Genomic DNA, 19,992 nt, shown 5'->3' on the forward strand with positions numbered 1-19,992 from the left:
ACTTGGTGCGTGTGTCCGTGTGTATGTCCGTGTGTATGTCCGTGTCTGTGTCCGTGTGTCAGGGGCATGCACACACTATAATTACGTGTGGAGGTCTGGGGAGTCGGCTCCTGTCTGCCACCTTGTTGGTGCCGGGTCTCTCCTGCTTTTACCACTGCGGCTGGACCACGAGCTTCTGTCTCATTTTTGTCTCTGACTCCCGTTTTGCCACAGGAGTGCTGGGATTTAGGTGCGTGCCACTGCATTCGGATTTCTCAAGAGCTCCAGGGTTGAACTCAGGTCCATGAGGCTTGCACGGCAAGGGCTTTCACCTAAGAGTTTCGGTGTTGCCCAGACTGGCCTTACCATCAGCCTCCTAGATGGCTGGATTGCAGGTCTATATCACCATGCTCACATTCCTAAAACTTTTTGTTGGTGGGGAGGGGGGCCTCATGTGGCCCAGTTTGGCCTTAGACTTGCTATGCCAAGGTTTCCCTACCACTGAGACTTGAGTGCTGGGAGTATAGGCTTATGCCACTATACCCAGATTTGTGTGGTCTGGGAATTGAACCCAGGAATTTATGTATGCTTCGCAACCTCTTATTAAGTTGCTTCTGTTCACATGGTTGGAGGAGTGTGTGTCATATGCTACCTTAGGACAGTGGGTAGGGGGCAGGTAAAACGGACCCCTTTACTCAGGAGGCTGAGGACAGAGGAGCTTTACTTCAATACTTCCTCCAAAGCCCAAGTTTAATGCGCCGGAGCTCACTGAGTTCTCAGGATCAGGAGGACACCAACCTCATGGATGTGCTGGCAGAAGGCAGGCACCGTTGTGAGCTGACTGATGAGGTTCAGGTAGGCTGCACCCAGAGCGTAGAGTGCACAGCGGTTATAGGCAGGAAGATTCTCTTCATTGACTTGGGCCACGTCCTGTGGTAACAGACAGGCTTTCGGAGTTTTCCCCTGACAAGTCATACTAAAGTCTATACCCTCCCACCTGCCCTCTCCCCAATTTTATTAGAGATGGTTCATCTTTCTAGACTAAGTCTTTGTCCCATAGCCTTCTGAGAGGGAGAAGTCATCTTTAAAAAACTAGAGAGAATGGCCCCTAGGATAAGCCATGGACTGGAGACTCATCAATCCCTACTAGGCAGAAGCAAGAGCGTCATCTCGCCACTCTGTGGCTTCAGCTGTAGTGACTGCCACTGTCCAAACCCTCCTCACTAGCATTAAGCCCACCATTCAGCCGCCATCTCCTTCAGCAAAGCTGAAGCTTAGCTGATTGCATTGTCTCGTTGAACTGGGTCCATATGCTAAAAGCCGTGGGAATCACTGGGAGGCTGGGACTCAGAGATGTCCCAAATTGCACCCATTAGGGTAAACAAAGAAAATTATAACATCTGGTTGGCCTTCAGGATCTAGCATGGTCCCAAAGCTGACCTAAGACACCTGTCACAAAGTTCAAGAATGTGATGCGTGCTTGGCTTCAGGACCCGGAGACTGCAGCCTTTGAGGTCTGAAGGACCCACTTCGACTTCCATGGCAGTGCACTACTACCTGGGCAGACCTTCAAAGTCTCAGGTCCTACTTAGTACCACCCTGGCTGCCTATGAATCACAACAGAGGCTTCTTAAAGAAACAGGTCCCGGGTTTGGGACACTGGCCTTCCAGTTTGGGTAATGAGCCTCTTTGAACAAGCATCAGAGACAATTCTGAACAAGTAAATCTGAGAGGAGGAGGATTTTTAGATGAACACATTTGCTACTGGATCACTTGGGGCTTTCGAACGCCCCCTTTGGGAATTTTTGGGGTAGCACTCAGACCCCATGAGGGACTTGAAATGCTAGGGGTTCACGGGTCACTCTGGGTGACCTTGTATTCTCTTTACCTTAATGGTGAACAAGAGCCACAAATTAATTCATTTCTGGGGCTTCCCAGTCTAGATCACGGTTTGGGTTATCATGGAGGAGTGACCAACCAGAGTACAATGTCCCCAGACACCAAAACAACTGTCACCACAGCAGAGTATCCCTATCTGGACCTGGCTAGACAGGCCCCTCCCCATGATCTTTATCTGGTCCTCTCCACATCCGACCCTACCTGAACAGCCAGTACCAGTCGGATGAGGTCCACCATCACCTCCTCGTTGGCCAGCTCAATGCTGATGAGTGCCAGCAGGCCGTAGAGTGCCTCATAGTGCTTCTGGATGTTCGTCTCCTCCTTACAGCTTAGGTAGATGTGCCTGTATAGCTGCTGGGAGTGCTGGGGACAGGTGCAGGGACAGAGGACAGCCGTGGTCAGTGGGGTGGGTCCGGGTGGATAGGGAGGAGAACTGGGGAGGAGGGTCCGTGTGATGGGGAGGAGATAGCTGTGTGCAGACGCCCCCCCCCCCCCCGCCCCGCCTCCGTCCTCAGCAACGGACAACTCTGGCCAACTGAAGAGGGAGGAGGCGGGCTCTGGGACCAGTGGTCACACAGTGGCTTAGACGCTGGAAGACTGGGACTAGTAATCCTGACCTCCATGGGCTCGCTGTGTCTTCTGGTCATACTCACCTTCTTCATGAAGACAGTGTCCTGCCGGGAGCACTTGTCCACTTTCAGCTTCAGGACCGAGATGTCACTGAGGGTGCTATGAAGGGACAGAGGAGCCTCTTAGCCCTCCGAGGCCAACCCGAGTCCACCTGATGTCACCAAGCTTTATTCCTTGGCTCTTAACCCAGTTTCCATTTTCCCACATTCCTGTTTCTTTCTCTTGAGCTTTATGCTGATGCACACTCTCTCCAGCCCCCAGCCCAGGCAGTACCACGCTCCGGCTCCCGCTGTCCTTGACTAAAGCCAGGGTCAGGCTCTAAGTGGGTCTCACTGTACCCAAACTGCCCTCCCACCTGGGTGTGAAGTCGCTGGCCAAGAAGACAGTCACACTGGGGGCTCCCCTATCACACATCTACTGGAGGAGGGATCTTGAGCTCACCTGATGGTAGAGAATTTGTGGCGGTTGCCATGGCGATCAATGAAACTGATGAGAATCTCTAGAACGAAGAGGCGGATTTCGGCATCCTCCATGAGGGCGGTGGAGAGCAGGCGGTCAAGGAAGTTGCTAGGCAGAGCTGACATCATGTTGCTGCACTGGAATCCTGTGGAGACCTGTGAGGAAGCCCGGGACAGGGGTGCTTAGGAACACCGCCACTCCCTGTGCGGACATGAGATGGAGAAGTGGCCAGGATCTGGTGTAGTGTCTGTCTATCCTCTGTATAGAGCCCCCTGAATACCCACCTGGAAAATCTACTCAGTGCAGCTCAGCTGACATATAGGTGTATGAGAACAGTATGCAGGAGCAGTAAGAGCTAAAAATGAGTAAGGATTAGCACCAGAGAAAGGTGAGAGTCAGGGTATCTGCAAGTTCTAGCTGGCCAGGGAACAACCGGTGAACGCGCAGTTGTTCTGTTACAATGCTTTCTTGCGATCAGGAGTCACAAGAACTTAGAGGGCAGAGGAACTCACAGCTGGGCGGCAGGGTCCACTCACATGCCCGACAGTCAGCACAGCACTGGGACAATGGGGCCTTCCGACTCAAATCGGTCAACACAGGTAGCCACGTCACACAGGATGCCAAATGCTCAGCAGGAGCAAAGGGCATTTTCTATTAAGTCCATATTGCAGAACGGTACCCCTGATGATTTGGAAGGTTTCCATGGAGCCGGCCCAGCCCAGAGCATCAAATGTTCTCTGAAGGGGCACATGAGTGTTCCCCAGACTGTCACATAAGACACCAGGCACAAATTAACAAGGGCCAACTAGGCAAAACTGCAGGATTACAAAGACCAAGGGGCGAAAAGAGAACTAGATATAGGAAGAAGAAGAAGAACAAAAGGGCTTCATGAGAGGATGAGAGGACACTGCGTGGGGCCGGAGGTGTACTCAGTGGACGGGCAGTCCCCAGTACTACCAAAGCAAAGTGGCCAAACACATAGAAGGAAGAGGGTAGGAGAAGAGGGAAGAGATGCTTCCATGGAGTGAGGGGGTCTGGACAGACCAGTGTGTTGGGAACAGAGATTGGAGCCAGTTGGTACAATGAACAGTCTGGAGCAATGGCTCTCGACCTTCCTAATGCTGTGACCTTTTAATGCAGTTCCTCATGCTGTGATGACTCCAACCACAAAATTATTTCATTGCTACTTCATAGCTGTAACTTTACTACTGTTATGAATCGTAATGTAAATATCTGTGTTTTCCAATGGTCTTAGGCGACCCCCATGAAAGGGTCCTTCAACCCCCACAGGGGTTATAACCGACAGGTTGAGAACTGCTGGTCTAGAGAGAGGGACCCTGGGAACTTTGCTCTGAGGAGCCTGAAATTTAGATGTTCACATTAGAAATTGAGATCTCCTCTGAAATAAGGAGCAAAACTGGAAATGGAATTTCCAGAAAATTCTCCTGGTGTTTATGATGGTTGAGGGTGGACATAGAAACAATGAGGAGAATAACCTAGTTGTAAGATGTCCGAAGTTTAGGCTACGGCAGGAAGCTTGTTGCAAAACCTAATTTCAAAGCTGGATATGGCAGTGCACGTATGCCTGTAATCCCAGCACTTAGTGGGGTGAGGCAGGAGGATCTTGAATATGAAGTCAGCATAGGCTCTGTAAAGTCCAAGGCCAGCCAGGGCCACAGAGGAAGGCCCTAAATAGATCATACCAATACACATTTGTGTTCATATACATACATACACAAATACAGATTTTAGAATCTCATAGTGACTGACTACTCACACTCCCCGGGGAACCTACATATTTTAACCAGTTGGTCATAGGAATGCTGTTTGTGAGCAATAGAATTTAGACTCCAGCAATGGAAGTTGAGGTGCAGAGGCATACAGAAGACATAGGGGAAGGAGAAGGTGGTGGTGGGAAGATGAGAGAGACATCAATGGTGAAATGGGGGAGCCAGAGGGACAGGACCTAGGGAAGGGCACTGGGTGGTCAGAGGGGAGGAATTACGTCAAGACCCACAAGGCTAGCTATAGCGACAGAGCTACCAGTAGCACATAGAATCATCATTTAAAAAAAGCATTAAGCTGGGTATTGTGGGGCATGCCTGTAATCCCAGCACTCAGGAGGCAGAGGCAGGACGGTAGCAGTGAGTTTGAGGCCAGCCTGGTCTACAGAGTGACAGCCAGGGCTACACGGAGAAACCCCGTCTCAAACAACAACAGCAACGACAACAACAACAACAAAACATTACATTTCCACCCCACTCTGAACAACTCAGTGGAGCTCAGGCTGGGTTTCGTATCCTCCCTTATACCTTTAATAGCCGCGCACATCTGCGCAGTTTGTAACACACATTACTGCCCCGTCTTGGTTTTCCCTGTAGGGGGCGCTCACCTGAAGGAGAGACTTCAGCAGCATGATCTGGGTCAGCCGGTTTCTATTCTCCCTGTGGAGGAGAGACGTGTGCACTCTCAGCAGGACGGCAATAGGGTGCTTCCTCCCCCACCCCCACTTTTCTCATTAATTCTCCCACGGATGAATTTTCTCACCAGGGGCTTATCTTGTTAGGCTACCCAGGAAGCCAGACTGGGGACCCATGATTTCCCTAAAGTGAGGAGGGAACCTGAAAAATTGCCATGGGATCTATTACCATCCCCACCCCCAATGCCCGTCTTTGAATCAAGAGAAGATCCACAGAAGTAAGAGTGGATAACCAGGAACCAGACAGTCTAGACTGGGAGAAAGAAGGGAGTGGACTTACCCTGTCCTTCCGGTCTCCACTGGGTGGTGCAGGGAGGGTATGGGGACTTTGCTCATGATGAAGAGGATCACCTCCGAGCGCTGATAGGTGGGCAGCGTGCTGGCAAATGAGCCTGTTAGGACGAGAAAGGAGATTTAGAGGTCTCCCTGGCTCAGCATGTATTAGCTGAATGGGCAGAGAGTGAGGCTCACTGATGCCCAGGGGCAGTGCTCAGGCAGATGCTGAGACATTGCCTTCTGGGAGGAGGGGATCGTGGAGGATTCTGGAGGGCTCTTCTAGATGCCACTTGTTCTTCCCTTGTTACTGAGGTTGTGGTCACTGTCAGGACTCCTTTACTGGGGGATAGGGCCTGGGGCGCAGGGCAGCCCTACGGTTTCATCGCTCGCTTCCCAACTCCCAGCACCAATGAGTTCGTGGCCTAGGTACAGACAGACCTAGGGAATTAGAGTTTCATATTTCTCCACATCCGGGGTACAAATAGCCTCCATAGCTTTCTTCCTTAATCCCCACCTCCCGTCCAGTGGCCCCACCGTGGGGAAACACTAGGCATGACTAATGAGAACAGGGACACAGGAATAGTCTTCCTTAGCAGGAAGGCCGGGTGGAGGGACCAGCCAGACATGCACAGGCTACTGCCCCCCTTTCCCATGATGTTCCTAAATAACAAGATAGCGCTAACTGATCATACAGCAGATGCTAAAGCAAAAAACTGGTGCCCTGACTTCTCCCCCTAGAACTCTTCCCTCTGCAAACTTTGTCAAGGTACCTCCTCTCAGCGTAGTCCAGTCCCATAGGCCAATGCCCTAGGGCCCTGGCAACCTCTCCCCCAGAGCCTCATTCGGCTCCCTCACCAGACCCCTCCCACCTTAGGTCCTTTCTCAGAGCCCCGCCCTTCTCCGAGCGTCACAGGGTCCGTCCCTCCCCCAGAGTTCGGCCCTTTTCCAAGCCTCACCCACCATCTCCTGGTTCATAGGCGCTTCTCCCTTAGCCCCGCCTCCAGATCTTTGCCCGTCCCACTTCTGAGCCCGCCCCCAAGCCTCAGTGGCCCCTCCCAGCCCACCCCCAACCCTCCCCACCGATGGTCTTGATGACCGCCTCCTGGAACATGCGCTCCTCATGCTCCTTGATGATCTTGGTGCCCAGGCTGACAGCGCCGTCGTAGCTCCCGGTGAGCGCGTAGTCGATGCTGAGCCGCAGCTGCCGCAGGAGGGTGTTGAACATCTCCAGCACCGTGGGCCCTGGGCGCCAAGAGGGAGGAACCCGCAAGTCAGGACCGGCATCCCTTATACCTAAAACCCACTCAGCCAGTCGGTCCTGCCCCTGCCCCTGCCCCTCTCTCCTGCCCCTGGCCGTTTGCTCTGGACCCCCTTACCAACAGAGCCGGTGGCGGCGATAACCGCAGCTTCCGATAGGACCTCCACGATGCCTGCGCGCACAGTCGCCGCGCTGCGGCTGTTGGCGTCTAGGTGGCTCAGGAGCTGCTGGATAACCAGGTGGGAGTGCTGCGGCTGTGGGGGAGGAAGACGTGATGGACTCCCAAACAACCACCCCAAAGGCCCGGCAGCCCTCTGAGGGGACCCTGAGGCGGAGGGTGAACCAAAATGCTATCCCACAGCCAGTGGACGCTGCAGGTGGTACCCAGACCGCTCATTCTTACAGCACTCCCCAACCCCCATCCCGGCCCACAAACGCGGAGCCAAATCCCAGGGAATCTGCGTTTGCACATTTTTTCCTGGTTCCTTTTACTTCAAAGGGGACCAGAAACCCATTTCAAAATATTGTCTTTCATTTCTCCCTGTCCCCAGGTCTTACTGGCAAGGACCATGAGAAGCCACATGGTTCAGCTCCGTGCTGCACAGTGTGGCTGGGGGCCCAGTGCCAATTCAAGATCTATCTGATAGATAACACCGCTGCCGAGATGAGGGCGGGCCAGAAGGAAGGCAAGGCTGTAGAAGTCGGAACGCTCAGAGAACCAGGGGGTGCAGGCTGCTTGTCTTTTTGCGAGATGTAATTTTTCTCTAGGAATTCACTTTCATTGTATTTCATAAAAAATGTTTGCCTAGGACGTACTAAACATTAAACCGGCCTTCCTTCACAGTCAGGTAGCAGGATCTGTGGCAGCTAGGGTTTTTTTTTTGGGGGGGGGGAGAGTACTACTTTGTGTACTGTCCCGCATCTGGGAGTGCCCCGGGGGCAGTGAGGGGTGGTGATATGGGAGGGGAAGGGGTGCAAGCTGGAGCAGGGAAGCTACCGCACCTGGATTGAGTACATGATGATTTTGAAGCAACGAGTGGCGAACACCTTGGGTTCCCAAAGAGAATGGTTATCCAGGTGGCTGCGAGGGAGAACACAAGGGGTGGGGGTGACTAGGAAACTCAGAGAGACCCAGAATGACCCAGGGAGTATGGTGAGCTTGGAGGGTCAGGGGCACCTCCTGAGAGGCCCTTGCAGTTCTCAGTCAAGGAAGGGCTTACAGTATAGCTTGACACAAGGGATGAAGCTGGCCCTTTCATTCAGTTTTGGGAACTCCTCTATTGCTCACCACAAACGGCAGGTGGCCACTGCGTGGTAGCCTTGCTGTGTGATGCAGGGTCTGCAGACACCTCACCACAGCATGTCAGCTGTCCCATCTCCTTTCCTCTCACAGGGGTAGAGTGGACCAGGGGCAGTTGGCAAGGAGATAAGGGCAGGGGACCTGGAACGGTCAACTCACATAAGAACAGGCTTGATGGCATTTTTGATGTTTCCGAAGGCTGCCCGGCCTAGCAGCTCCCGCAGGCACCTCTCAGCCAGCTCTGCTGGGTTCTCCTTTTCCTTCTCTGGTGCTTGGAGGGGAGAGGGAGACCGGCTGTGGAGACAGAGCCATGTGGATAAAGGATGGGGTGCAAAGTGGGGAGCCAGGACTGTATTGTATACCTTTGGGTTTCTCTTCAGGACAAGCAGGAATTTGAGATAAGCTACACCAGGTCATAGTCATGGCTGTCAGCAATTAAACGGGGTAAGGAAGGTGGGAGTAGAACGTTGCGGGAGGGAGACTATAGAGTTAGAGTTATTTTCATGGGAACACTTCAGAGGGGGCTGGATTCCCTCTGTTGGAGGCCTGCAGACTACAAGGGTCAATATATACCAAAGGGTTGGAGGCGGGGGTGGGTGTGGGTGTGGGTGTGGGTAGGGTAGGGGGGGTGGGGGGTGGGGGGGTGGGGGGGATAGGAACCAAGAGGAAAGTGGAGTAGACAGGCGGAAAGAAGGAAACAACTGGAAGGGAAGGGTGATTGGCTAGGGTGTGGCCTAATGACATGCAAATCAGAGTGTACCTTCTCAGAACAGAATTCCCCATCTAAGAGACCACAACCCCAGATTGGCGAGCTGTTACATCAGAAACAACCACCAGGGGGCACACTTTCCCCTGCTAGTTTAACATCCCAGACCCCCAAAGGAGAGCTTTTTTTATTGAGCATCTGAGCACAAAGCCGAGGTGTGAGACAGTAGAGGGAACCTTCCTCCCCATCCCATTCTACAGGGGAAAGTAAGGGCCACTGGACGGGATGAGTCTGATGTTGGGGCTCTGCAACTCTTCGGTGGCCATGGCTGATCAAGCAGTCATGTTTTAGGTTTGCAACAGCATCGGGAAGGGAGACAGCAAGGTCCCAGGGAAAGTCTTTAGCATTTGGAACCTTGAAAGGCATTTACACCTCCTTAGCTTGCTGCTTCCAGAGGGGCACGAGGGTAATCTGTCCCTTGTCCCCTTGTGTCCTGACCAGCTTACACGCATACCCAGGCAGCACAGACCCATTGCTGCTCCTACGTCCTTATTTGAGAACAGAAGGAGATCAGAGACCGACAGAAGCCAGACCCAAATGCAAGGAGGAACCAGCCTTGTGCTCACTGCAGAACAAGTCACAAAGCCAAGATTCCTGCCCTCGTAGCTGGCTTCTACCTTCCAGCCCAAGCTAGCTCCAAGAGCCTGGGTGACGGTGGTGCTCAGACACAGGAACCCCAGCCCCACTCACCTCTCTGCCTCTTCTACGTGCTGCAGATTGAAGAGGAGCGATGGGACGATCTTGTCCATGTGCTGTGGGTCCCAGATGTTGGCCTGCAGCTCATCATTCACCGTCTTCCTCACCACCCCTTGCAGGCCTTTGATGCCCGACATTCGGATTCTGTAAGGAAAGAGACCGAGGCATCTCTGCATCCTGAGCATCTCCACGGCCCCAAGAGGAGCACGGTTCAAGCTCTAGGGACCTAACTGCTCGGAAGGCTCCTCTATCTGCTCCTCCTCACGGGCTTTAACCTGGTTGGGATACATTAATGAGCAACTTGACTCTTGTCCTCTTGTAGCTTAGAAGCCAGTGGGGAGAGGCAGACAGAGTCAGCAATGTAAGAGAGGAACGATGAAACTTGCTAAAAGGGGGGTGAATACCACGGGGGGGACAGAGCAGGCCACAGAAGGATTGGGGGGAATGTGGGGACAGTCAGGCGGGCTTCACTGAAGAGAGCAAAGTGAGCAAAGCCGTGGCAGAGGGGAAGCAGCGAGCTGAGATCCATGGAAGAAGGTTTCCATCACGCACAGACCGTGCAGTTCTGAGGCAAGAGTGTCCTGCATGTCCTATACAGTGTGGCAGGAGAATGGGTTGGTGGGAGGACCCAGAAGGTGAAGTGAGGAAAAGCCAGCGTGAGGACTTGGGCTCTGTTGATGGATGTAGATGCTGCTAAGCAGGTTGTGCCTGCAAGTGAACATTTCTATCCGTGAGTGGAGGGGTTGTGTATATGCACACTTATGTGTTTTGCTCCTGGCCCTCAAGTTCAGCTCAGGAGACCTCCATTATCTTATATTTTGCCCTATGTTCTGGTCCAAGATTTTTCCTCCAGAACCACCTGCCTGGAGCCGCCCCATTCTGATTAACACCCACCCAACCTGGCCACGGCAGACTAGAAGGGGAGTCAAGGAAGACAGAGTGGTCAGCCAGTGCTGAAGCCCTTCAAGGCCCCTTGATGGTTCTGCTGGGAGCCCCGTAGGCCCGTTGCCTCTCTCTACTCACTTAGTCTTGATTTCCAAGTCGTCATGGCTTGAGTGGCACATTTCACTAAATCGGGACACAAAGAAATCATAGCTCCGATGATAAGATGGGGTGTCCTCTTCAATGTTGGCGAACTTCACAAACTGTCGGGGCAGAGGAAGAGAATTTGCATGAGGGCCAGTTGCTCCACCCCTTGGGACATTCCCAAGCACCTATTATGGAAAAAGCCACAGACCCAGGCATCTGGGGACCAACTCCTGCCTATAACAGCACACTTGGGAGACCTGAGTTCATAGGCGACTCAGCTTTCCTGTACACCAAAAGCTGGCAACTGTGACCTTTTCTGCTGAGGGGGACAGAGGAGGAAGGAGAAAGCGAATGATGGTTGCCCCTATACACGGCTGAAAACCCCTAGGGGATGCATGGATGGGGCACAGCGAATTAGGCACAATGCGGAGACTGAAGGAGAGCTGGGTCAATGCATGGAGCACCTCCTTGGCTGAATTCTGAGACAGGAGAGCGAATCCGAGCATTTGACTTCAAAATTGGAATCACATTTTACTGTTGAAATTTTGGGTGTCAAAAGCTTGCCATGTTGGTAGACTCCCTCTGACCCCTCTCTTTCTCTGTGGGAAAGATCTCACATAGCCGATATTAGCCTTGAACTTGATCCCTACCTTTACCTCCCAGCTGTTAGGATTACAGGGGCCTGCCCTGTGCCTAGCCTTAGCGCTAATCTCTGGCAGCATCCTCGGCTGCTGGATCATATTGCATTGTACGCTTCCAGTTCTAAAGAGGGAATTCATTTCAATAACATCCCCCAGAGAAGCAAGCATTGCATACAAAATAAACCGCTAGAAACGAATATAATTTATTTTGCTCGATATTATGTTAGGTTAGTAGCCCCGAACAACTCTGAAAGAGGATTAGATTAATAGCTAAAGATACAGCTCAGTGGAGAGAGTGCTTCCTTAGCACGCATGAGCCCCGAGCTCTGTCCCCAGAATGGGACAAACTGAGGGTGGTGGCACAGGTCTGTAACCTTGGCACGAGAGGGTGAAGGCAGTAGGGTCAGAAGTCTGCAGACATCCTCGGCTACAGAGCAAATCTGAGGCTAGCTCGGGCTACATGATACCTTGTCGCAAAAAGAGTGCTTAGACCGACAATAAACTATAGAACTTCAATATTGTTTAAAAAATAATACACAAAAAATAATACACACACACACATTATCATTTCTCAAGGTAGCTAATTGATTTACTTTCATAGTATTTGGTATTAATTGTTAATTTGTGTCTAGTTAACTACTTAAAAGTTGCTAATTTAGGCTGGGCGGTGGTGGCGTACGCCTTTAATCCTAGCACTTGGGAGGCAGACAGAGGCAGGCGGATCTCTGTGAGTTCGAGGCCAGGCTGGTCTACAAGAGCTAGTTCCAAGACAGGCTCCAAAGCTACAGAGAAATCCTGTCTTGAAAAAACAAACAAATAAACAAAAAAACAAAAAAAACCAACCAAACAAACAAAAACCCCTAGATGCAACAGCTTCCATTAGTCTCCTCATTTATTACAGTTTTAATTTTCCTTTGAGAATTTCATATATCATACAATATTTTATCCTATTAACCCCCAACTCCTTCCCCCACTTCTTCCCAGATCCACCCTCTTGCTTCCCACCCAACTCCCAACTTCATGTCTTCTTTTTTTTCCTCACTAGGTCTGAATTGTGCTGCTCATGGGTATGGGGCCATCCACTGGACTATGGCCAACCTTCCAAGTGCTGGGGTGAAGGAGTGTGCCGCCATGCCCGGCCTTTGAGTCTGGTTTTTAAATGCTGGCTTGACCTATATAGTCCAGAAGAGCAGCTGGCGCTCTGCCTAGCACCTGGCCCGTCTCATGCTTGTTTTTCCCATGGAGCACATGGAGCTATTTAACTTTGAGCTTTTACTCCCTTAAGGCGGGCACAAGGAGTATCTTAGCTACTTGGGACTTCCCTTGGCTTAGGCTATGCACACACTCTCTTCAAATAATGTAACTAGCAACCGGGACCTGTATCAAGCTGCCCCCATACCTGTTTTAAACAAGGGAAATAATAAAAATAGCATCCCCCTGACAATGTCCCACGTTTATGGAACCAGGGCCAATGGTCCTAGCTGGCCTAGACTGGTTTTGAGTGACACTGTAAAACAACTGTGCCTTCAAGTGAACTTCTAGGGTGAATCCCCTGCTTAGCTATCTCGTGCCCATGAATTATTGAGCATGCATATGGCTAAACTCAGATGTATTATGGGAAGGAACATGTACAAGTGAGCAATGTTCTACCCAACCCAAGCCTGTCAACCAAAGAAGAGAAACACCCATACTTCACCTCCAAATTCCTCCTCTTAAACTTAGTAAAAGGAAGCCCAGCGGGCCCCCGATCTCTTGCTGTGCATTTTAACTTATTCCACTACTCTGCTTTAAATAACTTTTCTGTGATACTTTGCAATCTGTGTGGTTTTGTACTTTACTTTATTCTCAAATAAGATGGCAAGAATCTGGAAATACCCAACCCAGACCTTAACTCCTGGCAACACCCTTCTCTGTGATGTGGATATAAGGTCGTCATGGAGATGACAGGACATGCAGAACATCTCGACACGATTAGGAAATGACTCCATGGCGGTCATGGTATTTGTTTATTCTCAGCTCCATCAACTCTAGGGTATGTAGGTTTGGATGCACTTTAACCTCTGTCCTCTCCTATGTTCACTCTAGCCTAGAGCCTAGATTAGGCAGCATGGACTAGAGAAGGTAACACCCTAAAAGTGTGAACTAGGAGCTGGGTACAGTCATTCAGACCTGTATTCCCAGCACTTGGGAAGTGCAATTCTAAAGGATCAAGAGGCCAAGGACAGTCTCCCCTACAAACTGAGCTGAGGCTATCCTTGGCTACATGGGACTCTGTCTCAAACACACACACAGAACCGAAAACACAACAAAAATTCATACCCAGAAGGCACCGAGAAATGGAAAGAGAGTCAGGTGCTTCTCCAGTGACCCAGACCCCAAGGGTGGGTGTGGGCATGGAGCGAAGGATGGGAGCAAGAGTTCGGTGGTGACAGCCAAGCCCCCTGTGCAGAGGTCACCTGAAGCAGCAGGGTGGGACAGATCCCAAGGGACCTTCCTCGGACCACTTCCTGAGAGAGGGAAGGAAGCCGAGAAGGGTGGGGGAAGCAAATCCAAGACTGCTTGGATGCAATGTATATTTTCACCTACTCTCGGGGACTTAAACTTCCCCAGCTTCTTCTGCAGGATTCAGCTCGGCGGTCACAGGGAGTGGCATTCTCGGGGATTCTCACCCACAGGAAAACAGCACTCCACATGCCACTCAGAAAACAGTGCTGCATTGCGAAGCGCTTAGGCCTCTCTATGCATTGCCCTCTCCCACTTGATCAGAAAAACCAACTTCAGGAAGACGCATCCCAAAGCTTGTTTGCTTTGGCTTTAATATACACCTCACTCGGCTGCAAGCTTTCAAGTATTCAAAAGGCACCAAGAATTAAGAGTCCTGAGGAAGCTGGGTGGTGGGGGGGCACGACTTTAACTCCAGCACTCGGGAGGCAGAGGCAGGCCTGAGTTCGAGGCCAGCCTCGTCTACAGAGCGAGTTCCAGGACAGGCAGGCTCCAAAGCTACATAGAGGAATCCTGTCTCAAAAACAAACAAACAAAAAAAAAACCAATAAACAAAACAAACAAACAAATAAAAGGCTGGGTGTTGCTGGGGAGGCCATAGGCAAGAGTAGTTGGTGTCAGTGTGCTCTGAGAGACACGTTAACTGGTCTGTGCGCTTACACACTGTGCTTCTGAGGACCGCTATACCTGCCTTGCCTTGCCTTCTCCTACGTTACTGTGTGACAGCATTCACAACTGCTCCACCCCCCGCCCAGCCCAGATAATACAGCACAGAATCTCCAGACCCCTGAGTTACTCAAAGCTGTAGACACCATGTTTCCTTATGAAGTGACAGGTTCTGAGGATCTGGACAGAGACCTCCCAAGGGACACCATTTTCAGCCGGCTCCCACTCCTGTTATCTGATGTAGTTTTCCATCAGCTAGCGAGTTCAGCAGGATCCATACTTATCCCATTACAAAGAAAAGGAAACTGAGGCCTTCACCAGTGACTGGATTACTTTAGGTTAGCTAACTTGTGAATGGGTCCTGTTGGGCCTCAAATTTGGGAATTCTGACTATGCCCTTTGAATTTTTAAAAACACATTTTTAAAAAGATGAATTTGTAAATGGTGTGGCAGGGGGAGAGGAGAGAGAGTGAGAGCATGCTTTCTCTTTCTCTTGCACACACACACACACATACATGAACACACGCACACACACGCCCTCATGGACCAGAGGCTTTAGACACCCACTGGCGCTGGAGTTACCCATGCTTGTGAGCCACCTATGTGGAAATCAAACTCGGCTCCTCAGCAATAGCAGTACGCATTCTTGACCACTGAGCCATCTCTCTAGTTCCCTGAATTCGCATATTAACCTACCTGGACAACTTATCAATTTCTACCATCTCCGCTCCCCAGGCTGACTGAGGGATAAGGCTTAGCTACCTGCATTTCCAGGAGCCCTTCCCCTCCACCTCCTACCGTGAGGAGTCTGAGCCAGGGACTCCTTTGCCCCAGAGTGAGCTAGTCCACAGCTATGGCCATGCTTAAGGCTAGCTGCACAGGTCGCTGACCCGCCTCCTCTGAAGGACAGAACTGGTGTGACTTGGAGTTTTGGACCAAAGGTTGAATGAATGATCTTGTCACAGCTCTATCTCTGGAAGACAGTGCTCAACTCTCAAGTCCAGGACTGCCCAGGAGGCTCCAGTCACGAGGCTCAAATTGTGCACAATTCTGTCTTCGTTCTTCCAGGATTCCAGCTGCTACAGGGACTGGCGCTAATGTCCTTCAATCCCAACCTCCCACACAGAGAGCACGTGCTGTCTTTCTAACAGGAAGGCTGGCGTCGGGGCTAGCTAAGACAGAGGCACCGTCTCCACACCAGGCTCTGCGAGCAGCGTGCCCGAGACTGAACATGGTGACTCAGGCATGGTAATCCAGTTACTTATATGACCTGGTCAGAGAGTGCTGGCCTTTGGTGTCCCTGTGGGTGGCAGCTCTTAGCCCACTCCATGCTGTTCCTGAGTCCTTCAGGGGTTGACATGAGGGATCAAATGGGACATGCTAGGGGTCTCCATTCAGGTCTCATATGGGGTGCTTCATGGGAACTACAGACATGAGGCCATACCCATATCCTAGAGGGCCCAAACCAGGCTAGGGCAGAGTTAGAACTTGTCTTTGTTAGGGTTTCTATTGTTGTGAAGGGATACCATGACCATGGCAGCTCTTTTTTTGTTTGTTAGTTTATTTTTGATTTTACTTTTTCAAGAAAGGATTTCTCTGTGTAGCCCTGGTTGCCCTGGAACTTGCCTTGTAGACCAGGCTGGCCTCCAACTTGGAGATCTGCCTGCCTCTGCCTCCGGGTGCTGGGTTAAAGATGTTTGCCACAGATGGGCAGGGTGGTGGTGCATGACTTTGATCCCAGCACTCGGGAGGCAGAGGCAGGCGGATCTCTGTAAGTGCAAGACCAGCCTGATCTTCAAGAGCAAGTTCCAGAACAGGTTCCAAATCTACACAGAGAAACCCTGTCTCAAAAAACAAAACAAAACAAAACAAAACAAAAAGATGTTCACCACCACTTCCTGGTGGACCATGGTAACTCTTAATAAGGAAAACGTTTAATTGGGGTTGGCTTATAGGTTCAGGGGTCTCTTCCACTATCGTCATGGCGGGAAGCATGGTGGCGTGCTGACAGACATGGTGCTGGAAGAAAGTGACACTGGGCCTGGCTGGAGCTTCTGAAACCTCAAGGCCCGGCCCCCAGTGACATACTTCCTCCAACAAGGCCACATCCCCTAATAGTGCCACTTCCTGTGAGCCTGTGGGGGCCATTTTCACAAACCACCACGGAACATTATAGTGGGACTTCCCCCCCCTCTTCTTTTTGCAGTGCTACGGAACAAATGCTATTCCTTCTGCTCGCCAAACAAGCTCTCTCTACCGTTGACCCATAGCCCAGTCTTGTGTGTGTGTGTGTGTGTGTTAAATTTGTTTGGCTTTTTTAAAAACAAGGTCTTACTTTGCAGCTCAAGTGGCTTGAAATTAATGGTTCTCCTTCCTCTACCTCCTAAGTGCCAGCAGTACAAACACGTACCACTGTACCTGGCACCCTTATTAGTATTTTGAGGTTGGGTTTGCAGCCCAACTATACATTCAAATTCTAGCTCCACCAATTATCAGTCGGGTGACCTGCGGCAAGTTCCTTAAGCTTCCTTGGTCTCAATTGTCCCACCTATAAAATGGAGCTAATGAGAACTTGTCTTATATGCATGCTATGACCAGAATGGCCACCCACCCTGCCCGTCACTTTTTAAAAATAAAAGATTGATGGAGGAAGGTCATTGGTTAATTAATAAAGAAACTACTTGGCCCTGGTAGGTTAGAACATAGGTGGGTGGAGTAAACAGAACAGAATGCTGGGAAGAAGGGAAATGAATTGAGACGCCATGCAGCTGCTCCCCAGGGCAGACGCGATGAAGCTCCGACCCAGGATGGACGCAGGTTAAGATCTTTCCTGGTAAGCCACACACATTATTAAAGCAAGATGTGAGAGCTAGCCAGTAAGAGGCTAAAGCTAATGGGCCAAGCAGCGTTTAAAAGAATACAGTTTCCGTGTAATTATTTTGGGGCATATTCTAGCCAGGCAGCCGGGAGCTGGGTGGCAGGAACGCAGCCCGTAGCTCCTTCAACAAAAGATTTATTTTATTTATTTATACGTTTGCATGTGTCTGTGTGTGTGGGGGGGATAAGCTCATGGATGCAGGTGCCTGAGGAGGCCAGCAGAGGGCATCAGCCCTCCTGGTGCTGAAGTTATAGGAGATTGTAAGGACCCTAATGCGGGTCCTCTAGAAGAGCAATCAGTGCTCTTAACCATGGAGCTATCTCTCGAGCCCCAGACATGGCTTTTATTAAAATGCTAGTTATTTAATGCATGAAATCATAAAGGAATACATTTGAAATTTTGTTTCTTTTTCTTTTATAAGACATAGCCACGATGAAGAAGGTCTCCATAACAACAAACTGACAACTCTGAACACGACATTCAAAGGCCAGGAGCACACTGCTAGGGCCACCCATCCAAGATCAAAGTTCCGGCTCTTTCTATATAACAAAGGGTGCCAAGCTTGCTGGGGCAGATCACCAGCCCTCACAATGCCTCTCACAAATGTGTGGAAAACTGAGGGTGAGTAAGGGCTTGGGTAACAAAGAGAGGGCCTACTCCAAATAGTGACATAGCACAAAACAGCTCTCCCCTGGCCTGACAAGGGAATCTGAGCCTTGCTGGGCTCACTCTGGCACCAACAAAGTGTCTCCAAGCAGAGTTAGCCCTCCCTCCTCCACAGAAGGTGCTGAATAACTCGGTTGCCAAGAACAGGACAACAGAGAATTCTCTGGAGGGTGTAGAGGCAGGACCTCACCTCTCTTGCAGCCTGGGGGCTGCTAGTCTTTCTGTTTCATCCCCTCTTCTCCTCACCAAGCCCATCCTCGCTAGACAGCAGCTCTTACAACCACTGGTGTGTTTTGACTTCCACATCCTCTGCTCCTCTCTCTCTCTCTTTTTTTTTTTTTTTGGATTGCTGTTGTTCCATTTTGTCTTGTAAGCTCTTCCCATGACACCCAGAGTGCTGTGACCACAGGTCCATCCTACTACATCTGATTTCTCTTTTCTTCTCCTGGCAGCAAAACCTTACCTAAGCTGAAAGTGCTCCGCTGACTATATAATACACAGGAACTGGATGCTGGGGAAAGAAGGAAGGACCCACAGCCTCTCTTTCCTCTCCCTCCAGCTCCTCGGCTCTCACAAAGCTTCAGATTCTTGGGAAGACTATGTCGACACTCCTGGGCTAAATGTCCTAAGGCAGAGCAAGGCAGGCACCTGGGTCCCTGCACATCTAAAATGATGTGAAGCAAGGCTCTTCTGGGGGTCCTTGGCATAGACGCTGGCCAGAGCATCCAGATGAAGGACAATACCAGGACAGGCTGCCTCCAAGTAGGAATCCTAGCCCACCCTGTGCAGGTTCAGCTGAACTCCTGGGGGTTGCCACCTGCTGATCTCCATCACCATAGCATAGCCAGCATGGCATTCAGCAGCCTGCTCCCGGCTCCAGCTAAGGTGCTGAATCACGGGGATGTTGAATTCAGAGGAGATGGCATTTTCAAAGCTGTAGATAATAAAGACCTGTCCTGGGCTAGGATTCTCTTTGAGAAAAATAAACGCTGTCGGCCACCTGCTTCTGTGGCCCCCGTGGGTCCAGGATGACTAGTTTGTTTTCCATCCAGATGTTCTTTCCCAGACTCTAGCTATCTTAAACAAGACAACTAAAACAGCAGGGCATGGAGCTGTTGCCGGAGCAACAGGACAAAGGGCTTCACCCTTTCCTGCTGGATGTGTAATTTGTCAGTCAGCTGGTGGGAAGGGAAGGGAAGGAAGGGGAAAAACGGGGAGGGGATGGGAAAAGATGGGAGGGGAAGGGGAGGGGAAGAGAGGGAGGGGAGGGGAAGGGAGGGAAGGGAAGGGCTGTCACTTTGGGCTTGGCAAAGTAAACTGAGATTTTCTTCTAGTTAAAGCAACTCTTCATAGAGCAAGAAAAAAGTCATGGCCTGTGTGATTAAAATTTCAGAAATAGGGCTATGTTCAGTAGGTATAGGGGCTTGCTGCCAAGCCCGATGAACTGAGTTCAATCCCCGGGAAACATGAAGATGTTAAGAAGAGAACTAACTTTTGTGAGTGGTCCTGACTCTGACGTGCTCACAATGGCAACCACATGCCCACACACAGACACCAAGGAAACAATAAACATAACAAAAATTAAAGAAATATCCAGGAACATCTAGCTGAGAACACCAAGGAAAAATACTTCCTTTTCTATTCTCTCTGCAGAAAGATAAAGGACTCACTAAAGTTATAAAATGGTTGCATCTGCCAGGCGGTGGTGGTGCACGCCTTTAAGTCCCAGCACTCAGGAGGCAGAAGCAGTCCAATCTCTGTGAGTTCAAGGCCAGCCTGGTCTACAGAGCTAGTTCCAGGACAGACCCCAAAGCTACAAAGAAACCCTGTCTCGAAAAAACAAAACAAAAAACCCACACAAACAAAAA

At 50.7% G+C, this 19,992-nt stretch overlaps 1 protein-coding gene across 1 annotated transcript in view; it reads right to left on the reverse strand.

The window, feature by feature from the left end:
* Positions 1-19,992, reverse strand: part of Efr3b (EFR3 homolog B) — an 80,320-nt gene that overhangs the window by 13,376 nt on the left and 46,952 nt on the right. Inside the window, exons 5-16 of the mRNA XM_057773287.1 lie at positions 10,766-10,887; positions 9,737-9,886; positions 8,440-8,574; positions 7,983-8,061; positions 7,099-7,234; positions 6,803-6,964; positions 5,727-5,838; positions 5,360-5,411; positions 2,950-3,122; positions 2,532-2,607; positions 2,080-2,241; positions 778-909 (exon numbers count right to left, since the gene is read on the reverse strand). Of these exons, the coding sequence (XP_057629270.1) occupies positions 778-909; positions 2,080-2,241; positions 2,532-2,607; positions 2,950-3,122; positions 5,360-5,411; positions 5,727-5,838; positions 6,803-6,964; positions 7,099-7,234; positions 7,983-8,061; positions 8,440-8,574; positions 9,737-9,886; positions 10,766-10,887 (1,491 nt within the window). The remainder of the gene's footprint in view (positions 1-777; positions 910-2,079; positions 2,242-2,531; positions 2,608-2,949; positions 3,123-5,359; positions 5,412-5,726; positions 5,839-6,802; positions 6,965-7,098; positions 7,235-7,982; positions 8,062-8,439; positions 8,575-9,736; positions 9,887-10,765; positions 10,888-19,992) is intronic.

Source organism: Chionomys nivalis, chromosome 1 (genome assembly GCF_950005125.1).
Source record: "Chionomys nivalis chromosome 1, mChiNiv1.1, whole genome shotgun sequence".
NCBI lineage: Eukaryota > Metazoa > Chordata > Mammalia > Rodentia > Cricetidae > Chionomys > Chionomys nivalis.